A 12,707-nucleotide genomic window follows, 5' to 3' on the forward strand; every position below is an offset into this window, starting at 1 on the left:
CCAATGAGTGGTAAACAGCAGGCGAAGAAAGGCAATCCCAGAACGCCTGGAGTCACGCGGCGCTAGAGCCCTGGAGAAGGGAGAAAGGAGAAACACGGGGCAAATGGGGCCACTGACCAGGAGCACAAGGCGCTAAACGGGGTCGCTGAGAATTTGAAATAAAATAGAGACCGATTCAGCCCAGGCTCTAAAGAGAGAACGGCAGGTGGGGGGAGGCGCAATGGAGAGGGGAGCAGCGGGCGAGAAAGAGAGGTGCAGAAAAGGGTCGGGTGGCAGTGGAAGAGAGGACTCTGGGATGGAGAGATTTTAGAGGACGATGTCACACCAAGCCTAGGGAGGAGACAGACAAGGCAAGACAGAAAGCGTGGGGGAAAGGAGGAGTGGCGGAGAAGCGCGGCGTGAAGAGAGTGAGAAGGGAAGGCAGGCGGGAGATGGACGAGTGACAGGGGGGGGGGGTAGAGCCGGGTAGGATGGGTAGGGGGAGACGGACACAGGGTGGGCACGGGCACTCACCTGCAGCAGCCGCCGCCTGGCCGATGAGAGGAAGCGCGAAGAAAGTGAGCCACATCGCCTGGCCCTCCATCCTCCACTCCAGAGGGGTGCAGCAGCCCGGGGTCCCCTGACTTAATGCACAGCCCTAAAGGGTACAATGCCCTGGGTACCGCTGGCCAAGTGCCCACCTCCAGAGAGATCAAGCGCCCAGAGCTACACTGGGAGATCCTGTGTCACACAGCGCTACTGCCCACCCCAGACAGATACAGCGCCTGGAGTCCCGCGGCGCTACTGCCCACACAGAGAGATACAGCGCCTGGGGTCACACGGCGCTAATGCCAACCACAGAGATCTACAGCTTCTCGTGTTAAACTGAGCTGGTGGCTATATCAAACAGATTTACCCCCTATGTGAAAATGGGCAACTGCCCCTCCGAGAGAGATCTAGCACCTCGCGCTACACTTATCTACTGCCCACCCCCAGAGAAACGCGGGGTGTTAGCTTAAACTGGGCTACTGCCCACCCCAGAGAGACGCGGGGTCTTAGCTTTAACTGGGCTAGTGACCACCGCAGAGAGCTGGGTGGTTTTAAATTCCACAGCGGTGGCGACCCCCCTCCTAGATAGATCGGGCGCCCTGGGTCTCTCTAAGCTAGTGGCCAGTCCCAGAGAGCGCCCTCTGCACCCTAGAGATAGGGTCCAGTACGCCCAGAGCAGTCTAGTGGGTTGGAATCCGATGCGCACGTGCCCGCTTTGTGCCCACCACGGAGATGCCCGGCAGAACGGAGCCCTGCGCCGATTGGGGGCAACGCTCCTCGGTCCGCGGACCCGGCTTTCTTCCCGGCTCTGGTTCAGTCTGGCAAAGTCCCACGAGCCGCGCGCTTCTCCCGAGCCACTCAGAGCCAGCACCATTCAGGAGCCCGCGTGCAGCTGTTAAATATTCAGCACGAGCTCACTGAGCTACCTATTAACCCTGTCCAGCCCAGCGGCCGCTGAGAAGGGATGGGCCAGGGGTGGCTTCCTAAAGGGGCTGGGCCAGCCCTGGCAGCTGCACCCATCGCTCTACCTGCAGTCCTAGCATGGCACGCTTTCCTGCCCAGACACCTGCGGCGATGAGGTGACCAGCAACACGCAGGAACAGAGCCCTGGCAGCGCAGTCACCTCCGACGGACCCAGAGCTCGGTCGGCATCAAAGCCCCGATATAGTCCCGTGGATTCGTGCACCCGTCGCAGACTTGATGCCAAATCTGTGGGTTAAGGGTTCCAATCTCAGCCTGATAGCCCAGTGAGTTCGAAAGCCGCGTGATGTGATGTGCGTGGAACCTGCCACTCGCTGCGCTACCTGTCAGATAGCTCAGTGAGTTGCAGGCAGCACCATCGCTAGTACGGAACCGAAAATAGTGGGATGGAGTGCTCTACGGTGGACCACAGACTCAGAGATCTGAAGTTTCACCGTTTCAGGCATGAGAAAGTCACCAGTCCAGTGCTCGCTTGGAATTCTGGGACTAGTAGTTTTGTTCATTTGTAGTGTTTTTTCATGGTTACATTAAAAAAAGTAAACCTTTACAATATCATATCACAATATACATACAATTCATAGTCACACATAACAATTCACTTTTAAGATAAACATTTGACACACAAACCATATTATACAATCAATTTCCAAGACAAAAGATAAAAAATACTTAACCTTTCAAAAACACCCTAAAAACTGTCTTATACAACATTCAATCAATAGGGCAATCACTTAGTGTACACTTTAAGTCAATCGACGAAACCTCAAACAGCAGCAGTTTTCCATTTTAAATTTGGGCTACAACCCCCAGTATTCCAAGATCCAAACTGGCCTGTCTGGCTCTCTCGCGCAGGGGACTGTGGGCGCTGGCAGCTGCACTGGGAACTGTTGCTCCCAAGAGCCGGGTGTAATCCCCTGATTTGCCCACATTGTGTGACCTGGGGAAAATCCCTTCATCTCCGCATGTGTAATTCTGCCCACATATGCCCAAATTGGGAACGTTTTGAAACAGGGTATCTGCCGTCTGTTTGCCCGATACAATAGGCCATTCCCTGTTACAGACAGTGATGGCCAGTTTTACCATAAGGGCGTTCCGAAGTCGCCGCCGAAACCCCACATAAATACACAAAACAAGCTGCTGTGATAGTCAGGGCTGTCTCGAGCAGAGCTCTTACCAATGCACCCCCTCCCTCCAAGTATAGCTTAATGGGGCCGCCTCTCAGCAAAGTCTCCCCGTTAAGTGAAGGAGGAGAGGGCAGCCGCTCAGGCTTGGCCCAGTGTCTTGGCGCTGCACGTCTTTCCTAGAGAGTGGGAGAGACAGCCCTGCTGTCTAAAAACCCGTGCCGCCTGGCTGAGCTACTATCTATCTATCTATCTATCTATCTACCTATCTATTCTATCTATCTAATCGCCCCACCTGTTTATATCGGTCTTTGTCCACTTACCTCTCCTTCTATCTGTCTGTCTGTCTGTCTATATATTCTATCTATCTAATCTGTGTTATCTATCTATCTATCTATCTATCTATCGATCTATCCATCCACCTATCTATCTATATATCTATCTGTCTATCTACCCATCCACCTATCTATTCTATCTATCTATCTATTCTATCTACCTATCTATTCTATCTATCTATGTATCTAATCGCCCCACCTGTTTATATCGGTCTTTGTCCATCTACCTCTCGTTCTATCTGTCTGTCTGTCTGTCTATATATTCTATCCATCTAATCTATCTAATCTTTCTAATTGTTACACCTAATATGGTTGTCGGCTCTATATCCCGACGCTCGTACGCTGCGCGAGCTGTTCTGGGTGTTTGCGGAACAAGCTGTAATGCTCTAGCGTTTTTGCTGGATCTCAACCGATGGTTGGCCACGCCCCCAGACGTCCGCACAGTATATCCGGACATTCAACCTGTGGCAATGCACGTTGCTTCTCTCTTTCTGAGTAGCTGTACGCTTCGTAAATTTGTGTTAGATTCCAATCTGATCCTACTACTTACTTTCCTCACTTCTTAACGCTTTATCTCTAATAGCTGGTGACGTTCTTTATTATCTTCTTAGTGAAACCCACCGGGCTTCCAGCCAATGGTCTTTCCACCCTTACGGGTTCTGCTAGTCTCTTCAGCGACTCTATCAGGTGCGTTACTACGTACTTATTCTTACGGCCCTTTACTTTTGTCAATCATTCTCTGGAGATTCTTTATTATTGTTCTAATCCTATTTTCCCCCTAGCACTTCGGATTCTAGCCACTGCACCAGAAGAAGTAGGAGATCCTACCCGGAAGTACAGGAAAGGGATTTTCCTTCGGTTTACTGGCCCAGGCGGTAAGGGAAGCATTTTGTGTTTCAAGACAAAGCCACTTGCACAAACTTGAAGATTAATAACCTTATCCTTCTTTTAGCTCATTTAGATTAGGAGTGAGCCTCTTCCTGCCTTTTTTCTTACATTTAGGATTGACCGAATAACACCCAGGTAATCCTTGTTTGCCCCCTATTCTCATTTCCTTATCCTTTCTACTCTCAAATATTTACTAGTCTGTTACCTTTTGTATTACTACACCCAGTTTCCTGTTCCACTGACGATTACCAACTAACTTGTGGCTGAGGACCATCACCCTAGCTGTCCTCAGGATTCTACGGACCCTAGCAGCCCAACACAGGGTGTTTCCCCCCGTTGGGGGTTTTCCCTGGGGGCTCCTTTGCGTCCCGGCTCTTGGAGTGGGAGGTGAAAGGATCCCTAGGAGGAACCTCATAGCCTTCAATAGAACAATTTCAAGCTGCAGGGAACAATCAAGTCTCGAGGTGGGTAATATCTTGTATGTTGACGCTTGAATTTGATGAATAGTGCAAAGATTTGAAGTTAGTCATTAGACTAATCTATCTACCTATCCACCTATCTATTCTATCTATCTATCTATCTACCTATCCACCTATCTGTTCTATCTATCTATCTATCTATCTATCTATCTATCTATCTACCCATCCACCTATAAATTCTATCTATCTATCTATCTATCTATCTATCTAATCGCTCCACCTGTTTATATCAGTCTTTGTCCATCTACCTCTCGTTCTATCTGTCTGTCTGTCTATATATTCTATCCATCTAATCTATCTAATCTGTCTAATTTATCTACCAATCCATCTATCTATCTATCTATCTATCTATCTATCTATCTATCTATCTATATACCTACCTATCTATTCTATCTATCTATCTATCTATCTCTCTATCTATCTAATTGCTCCACCTGTAATATCTGTCTTTGTCCATCTACCTCTCGTTATATCTGTCCGTCTGTCTATATATTCCATCTATCTAATCTGTCTAATCTATCTACCCATCCACCTATCTATTCTATCTATCTATTTATCTATCTATCTATTTATCTAATCTCTCCACCTGTTTATATCGGTCTTTGTCCATCTACCTCTCTATCTGCCCCTCCTTCTATCAGTCTCAAGCTGCAGCGGGTGGAAGAGCGAGCAGAGACTAGCGAGGCTATGGGGCAGAGGGATTGTGGGGGTAGGAACCAGGGTAAGTGGCCTAGACACTTGGGGAACATGGGAAGGGTCAGGGTGGGAGTGGGTAGGAAAGGACTGGCGGGGCTGGGCACCTGGTGAACTAGAGTGCAAGGCCGTCAATGGCAAAGGCTGGGGATTTGGGTGGATGTGGGTGGGGTTTATGGGGAGCTTCGAGAAGGGCAGAAACTTCTTCTGACTTCAGTACAACCGCGCAGAGTGAAGGGAGAATGATTTTTTCTTTTAGTGACCGCGTCACCCGGGTAAAAAAATGAAAAACATAGCTGCCTGCAGCCAAATATTCTGGAACCAAGCTTTTGCATCAGGGGGGTGGGTCTCCCTTTCTTACCAAATGCAGCAGCTGATGGCCCCCATTGCTGGGCAAAAAGTGTGTTTTATTTCATCAATCTTGTCATTCCCAGCGTGTCTCCTTCCTTTACAACTGGGATAGGTAGATTCCCCACAATACCATTGAGTGATCCTGGGCAAATCACCTTCTCTCTGCGCCTCAGTTCAAAGGGAAAGAAGGGCGACGAGGAGGGAGAGAAAAAGGCTTTGGATGTTCAAGGAAAACAGTGGAACATTAATGGTGCTGTCTGCAGATGTGTGGTCAGGGAGAGGACGGGTGGTGCACTGCACAGGAATGCACACACATCACCACTAAAGTGTTCTTCAAACCGTTTAGGAGATGTACAGAAAAGCCATATGTCAGCACCTGGATCCAGTAGAAACTATTTAGTGATAGCAAAGTGGATTTTCAAAACAGGCCCTTCTGCCCTACCGCTGAATGTTTTGTGGCACCCGGCCGGGTGGAAGCCCTTTGAGTTGCAGGGGCGGGTAGGGAGCTGCTTATAGGGCGGGTGACACCTTCCAAAAGCATGTGAGTTGAGAGGCATGCCCTCTGCCTTCCAGTAAAAAGCCAGAGAGAGCAGATGCTGCTTTTGGCAGGGGGGGACTATTGCAAGTGGGTCCATGACAGCTGCAAGTTCCTCAGGGTAGTAGTACACTTCCGATCGGATGCACTGGGTATGTGAGTGCTCTGGGACCTGGGCACCCCGGGGAAAACCAATCTCTAGCAATGTAAATACCCTTTCAATGCCAGAAAATCTATCCAGCTGTACTCTACGGGAAAGTCAAAAAATAGCCCCCCTGCTTCTAATTGACCTTTAAGAAAGGGTTCCTACTGGATCCAGTTTTATGTTTTTACTGGATCCAGTTTTAGGTTTTGGGTTATCAAAATGGCATTCATGTGATAAAATCCAATCACCCCTGGACCTTTATTGATTTCAACGAGAGGGCTGTACAAAAGCCATCTGTGTGCAACTGAATTGATCCCCTGCGTACCAGCACACCATGCTTTCAGGTGAAAAGCGGCAGGCAGCAGAGCCTAGCTACAGTCAGACTGGGATACGTCAATTGACGTGCACAGCGCATCCACTTTTGCTGCCATTGTTTATTTGACATTCAAGCGGCTCATAGGAATGGCAGACAATAAATAAGCACACTCTTTATGCACCCTCACAGTTTCTTGTTTTGCAATGCATAACATTCACACGTTGTTAATTAAGCACAGAGCACACCGTTGGTTGTATCCTTAAATGAACTCTCACAATAAAAGGCTCTGCTTTTTTAAATACTTTACATAAATAAGCAATCTTTCAATTTCCATGCACCTTCCAAATGCATTTTATGATAGGCATAATATTGTACTCTATGACCGTCTTTGCAGTTTTGCTCCTGTCCTAATAAAGGTATCTTCCTTGTAGTCTTTAAATGAATGTGTGCCTTGCAGGTGTGTTTGTATAAAATGCAGCATAGAGAAGCAAAGATAGACAAACCTTTGCTGTGTTTCTCTAAAGTGCTCCCTATAGATGTATACAGGTGTTTCAGTTTCAATTATTATGTAAGTAGAATTGCTCTTGGTTGTTTTTCATGGTCCAATGTCAAAACCCAATATGCTGCAGCAGGATCCAGTAGAAACCATTTGCAACAAACCAACTGAAAAGTCCACAAAGGTTGTATAAAATTCAGGAGACATCTATATGGGACCATTTTAGTGTAACAGGGTCAATTGGGTACATTTCAGGGTAGGGTGGGTAGAACACCAAGATCACAGAGAATGGTAGTGCTCTACAGTACCGGTATCTAATGTATCAATCAGCCCCACACCTCTAGTACACTACAAGGGACCAGAACAGATTGCAAACACACGTATGTTATAAACCTCCCTGCTGCAGACTGGATCGGGTTCAGGAATTGTCTCAGTGCTGCTCGGTGGGTCTGAAGCACTGGTCGAGGCGGCTCGGACGGCGTTAGCAACTGCAGGGGAATGCCAGTCAGCGGTGCAGTCGGTTGCAGCTCGTGGGGCTCGACGGGCTCGAAAATGTCCTTTAAGGCAGACGTTGGTAGATGCTCATCGATGCACTCCTCCTAGCTTCTTCACTGGGCTGGTGTCATCCTTTAAGGCAGATGGCCCAAATCGGAGGAGAGTATTGCCCACAACGGCATTGTCCTTGGTTTGGTTCAGAAACTCTCTGGCACTTTCCACCTAGGAAGCTTGCTGCAGAGCCGAGCAGGGCACGCTGTGTGCTGGCTGGGTACCGGTTCTGGAACTGCTGGAGGGTCCTCTGGATTCAGTTTCTCCCTCTGTTCCCTGGGAGATGTTTAGAGGAGGGATTTTGCTTCCCTCTTGGAGGTCCTGGCCTTCTATCACTGTCGGAAGATGTAAGGCAGACTGCACCTTCAGTCAAGGTCCAATACTGAGTTATTTTTGCTACTCCTTGCAAAGTCTTTAGATGATCTCCCAAAAGAGGGTCTTGGCTCTCTTTTAAAGCCAAATGGGCCACAGTGATTGGTGTAGGCTAAGCCTACCTTAATGAACCAATCATGCGTCCCCAACAACACCCTCCTGTTTGCATGAGGTCATGACCAGAGTGCTTTGCAACAGAAATGGTAAAGGGGTGGAAACATGTAATACTAAGTCCCAACTATCTTCCTGTCTGTTGTGGATTAAAGGGTCTCTCTAGTGAGTGGAGCTCTCTGTGGTTCCTGATTGAAGTGGCAGGTCTCCCTTGAAGCTGCGCTAGGAACAGACTTCCTAGCACCGTCAATCCACATACTCGTACCTTCTTAATGGGATCCCCCTACGGGAATGACTCCTGTAATACACAAAGTCCCAGATGTGATACGTCACTGTCCATTGATACTATGGGTGGGAGCTGGCTACAGGTTGAGACAGTGCATGTGAAAGGTTGTTGGGGTTGCCTGTCTCCTTTGTTAACCTCTGCAAGCAGGCCCAATGTGGGCCTATCTGAAGTATACTCTTTTAGTATGTTAATTATGTTAATTGCTGCCACCATCTGCAGTGCTTGCACAGCAGCACAGGGCAGATTCATGGAGCCTTTGATAGTTAATTAGGCTGGCCATGGCAAGTGGAAGGTTTTGCCTACCCCTTCTGATATGAGATGGTGTTCTCTTGGCTATCATATCCCAACTAAATATGACAGGGGGGCGGCGACTGTAGGCTGTTTCCACCCAGAGTACACAGATCTATGCGTATGTCATGCGGTCAGCATAGGAAAATGTGTGCAGATTTTCAAAGGGCTGATCTTACATCAGGGCTCAAGTCGAGGGTGCACCTGGGTGTACGGAGTCCACCCACATTTTTCAGAGGGTGGACTTAGTCCCCCCCCAGCTAAAATGAAAAACTTTGAATGTCCTCTTTGAATTTATGAATTTAAGCCAACCTAGCGGCTCGAACTCCAGTCATCACGTTTGCAGGCCGAACACTTTCCCACTGCACTATATAAATAACAAACAACTAAAGGTGAAATGTCTCATTTTGGTATTGCAAGTCCCAGGGAAAACATTTCCATTGGTTCTTGGAGTTTAAAACATGCACACCTTTTAACGTTTCCAAAAACACTATTAGAAAATATCCTCTCTTGGTTTTGTGCGTGTGTTGATTTTATGGAAGGCAAATACCATTTGTCCTGTGCAATTTGAGTGGTTACTCAAAGCCAATTTAATGAAATGTGCATATTTCACCTTAATAGGCTAATTTCCTGTGACATCCCATCCCACTGTGTTTGTTGATGAGTTGCCCCTCTCTAACATAACTCTTACACTTACTGTAGTTTATCATTTACATTTGTGATGTCACTTCCTGCAGGGTAGCCAGGGCTAAAGGTCAAGTTTCATCACTTCCTGTGATGTCACGTGAGACTGTGAGGTAATGCTCTTGTGATGTCATTTCTGCTGCCGCTGTCACTCTGGTCACTAGATTGCGCTAGTAATTGCACACACCATATTTTTATATTTTTACCCGGCCCAGCCTTAACATAGATAATTAGAAAAGTCGTTTTCTAACGCCAGAGTTTTTTTTTTTTTAAATTTGGAACAAAATAAGAAAAATGCTCTGAATCAAACCTTCAAATGTCCAACAGTGTAACAACGGTCTTCTTTCCTTTAACGGTGGAGCAGCAAGCAGTGTGGAGGCCCCGCCTTAAAAATCTAGCAGCGCAGTATTGCGATGCTTAGGCGCTACTGCGCCTCCACTCCCAGCTGCGGCAACTCTGATCTAGCACATCTGTGCAAAGGTGACGCCCCAAGCCAATGAGCGCCAGAGGTGTCCAGGAGTAAATGGCCGCCGAGGCTGGCGATGGCACGCTGCACCGCAGCCATCAGAAACATAGCGCTTTCCAGCAACAGGGGCTTCGTTTTGCCTGCATGACACATATGACAGGTGCGCTTAGTGGGTCCGTCCCCCGAGAATGCCATTTCCAGTCGCAAATTATAACAGGTGTAATTTGCACGCGTCTGGCCATTATTTGAGATACAAAATTGCATTTACAAAGCCACTGGGTGAAATGAGGAGTAACGTGCTCCTGTCAGAAATCTGTGTACGTGCCACCTTGTGCGCGTTAGAAGCCGTCAGATAAATAGCCCGAAACAACATAAGCGTAAACTTACGCCAAAATAAATGAACATTTTATCCAAACCGTTTTCCACTCTGCACAAAATATTTTCTTCGACATGACCTTTCACCCGCAGGTTTTGCTTCACTTTCACACCTCTCCCAGAAGAACATTCCCAGCAGAAACTTCCAGGTGCAACATACGTGTGTGACACGGGTTTCTCTGAGAACCCGGAACTTGTGAAAGTGCGCTCCCGCTCGAACTGCACACACCTCCCTGACACACTCAGCGCTTCCAGAAACGCCCCTGGGAAGCCCCACTTTGCCAGGCTCCTCCTCCTGGCGCGCGCCTGCTCGAGATTTTGCAACCTTGTGCCAGACACATCCGCCCGCCAGAGGGTTTCAACTTGCACGGAACTCCTTCTGGGAATGGGTCACGCATAACTCACAGCGGCCCGCGCAAGGACATATCCGTCAGACTCCAGTCTTACTTAGGCCTGGGAAAAGCAGCGTGAACTGGCTCATCCAGTTTCTTATTTATTTTTTTATTTTTTTTTGGTTTATGGTTAATCAAATAACCTTTAACACAATTAAGAGCACGCAATAAAATGCAATAAAAAAAGAATTTAAAAACATTTAATGATTCGTGCAATTCATGACAACAATTAAAACAGGATTCTTGGGTCCATCCTAAAGAGAAGACAACATTCGAATCTCCAAAGCAAAGGAAAGAAGCACCAAAAGCAATGGCATGTAATTTATGTATTTATGTATTTATTGTGCATTTGTTAGGCGCTTATACATCACGTACATTGCATTTCAAAGCGCCCACAGGCCAACGGGGAGGGCACATGGGAGTGACAATCAAATGTAACAAAGAAAGATGGAGGAGGAGCTACTAGGCCCTGGGGAGCATTCAGCGCGTCACTGCATGTCTTTATGACGAAGTAAGCCAATAAGAGCAGGAGAAGGCGAAGAGAGGTAGGACAGGCAGGGAAACAACCAAGCTTACTCTCAGCCCTTACTCAAGTCCAACACAATTGATCTTCACAGCGGATTATCACTCCGGGGAAAGCCATCCTCCAGGCGCTAGCTTTTTACGAATCCCATAATTGCAATCACAAGTGAGGCTACAGTTCCAGCTATGCAATCTCTCCAAGGCTTGTCCTGCCACTGTGGGTACTCATGATACGGGCATTTACTAAAGTGACATTGGGCCTCATTATACGTTGTGCGTTAAGGGGTTAATGTTACCGGTAATGGAATACCGGTATCGTTAAATACCAACGCCAATTACGACCCGGGTTACCGCTATTAGCGGCACCGCTAAGTACAGTGCCACTAATAGCGGCTAGTTTGCGGGCGCGCAACCCTTCATCACGTAAATAGCGGCATGTCGCTAATAGCACACCATCACAAGCCATGCGGGCATGCAAATAGCGTCATGGTAAAGCTCCAAAAAACCCTTACCGGCATGGCGCTAATACCGGCATCGTGAACCACCCGTTAAGAGAACTGAGCAGTGTTCCCACCTGCCACAGGTGGACACAATCAGCACAGGTGGAGGCAATGGAGACTGTGGCAGGTCCCAATACTAGCAGCATTACATGGGCTGGAGGACATGATTGCAGTGCAGCAGCAACAACAGCAGGCAGCACAGAGGAGACGCAGGAGGAGGAGGGCAAGACAGGCGCAGCAAGTACCACCAGGCCACCTAGTGATACCACAGAGGCAGCCACCAATCCCCAGGATCCGAGCCAGTCCATTTAACCTAACCCCTGAGCAGATACACAACCTGTACCGTCTGGACAGGGATACCATCACCAGCATCGTGGACATGATACATGACGACATTGTGAGCCTCATAGACATCAGAACTGCCATCCCCCTCTACTGAAGGTGGTGACCGTGCTCCACTTCCTGGCCACAGGCACCTACCAGCATACAGTGGGGCAGATGCATGGCATCTCACAACCAGTATTCTCACGCACGCTGAACCAGGTACTCGATGCCCACCTGAAGCATGCACATGAACACATATTCCTGCCACGGACTGCCCAGGAGATCGCAAACACCAAAGTTGGCCTCTATTCACTGGCAGGCATCCCAAGTTGCATCGGGGCCATCGACTGTACCCATGTGGAATTGGTGGTCCCACATCACAATGAAGTAGTCTACCAAAACAGAAAACAGTTCCACTCCATCAATGTCCAAATGGTATGTGACGCAAACAAGATAATCACACATTGTTGTGCCCGATTTCCCGGGTCAACACATGATTCAATGGTCCTGCGGAACTCAATCATACCACGCTACATGGAGCGACAAGCAGGACAACGTTTGTGGCTACTTGGTGAGTAGCAGGGCAAGCACATGGCAGTGTGATTGGGGGCCGGAGAATTACATACTCCAACTGGGTGTGATTGGGGGGGAGAGATACATACTCCAACTGGGTGTGATTGGGGGGGAGAGATACATACTCCAACTGGGTGTGATTGGGGGGGAGAGATACATACTCCAACTGGGTGTGATTGGGGGGGGGGGGAGATACATACTCCAACTGGGTGTAGACAGCCGTCCGTAGGACAAATGGACATACAGATGTACGCCAATGTCCATCAGGGAAGGTCACAATCTACTCGAGAAGAACCCACATGCAATTTTAAGCTGCACAACATTGAGAACAATCCAGGTTTCCAAATATTACACATCCATCCACACCCACATTGCACATCATGCCACACCACATAATACA

The 12,707-nt window shown here is 48.1% G+C and overlaps 1 protein-coding gene across 1 annotated transcript in view; it reads right to left on the reverse strand.

The window, feature by feature from the left end:
• The window catches only part of LOC138492638 (carbonic anhydrase 15-like), a 110,072-nt gene extending 108,646 nt beyond the window's left edge, over positions 1–1,426 (reverse strand). The window contains exon 1 of the mRNA XM_069619933.1: positions 514–1,426. Within this exon, the coding sequence (XP_069476034.1) occupies positions 514–583 (70 nt within the window). The 5' untranslated portion in view covers positions 584–1,426. The remainder of the gene's footprint in view (positions 1–513) is intronic.
• Between the last annotated feature and the right edge of the window lie 11,281 nt (positions 1,427–12,707).

Source organism: Ambystoma mexicanum, chromosome 10, assembly GCF_040938575.1.
Source record: "Ambystoma mexicanum isolate Mex_15411 chromosome 10, UKY_AmexF1_1, whole genome shotgun sequence".
NCBI classification, from domain to species: domain Eukaryota; kingdom Metazoa; phylum Chordata; class Amphibia; order Caudata; family Ambystomatidae; genus Ambystoma; species Ambystoma mexicanum.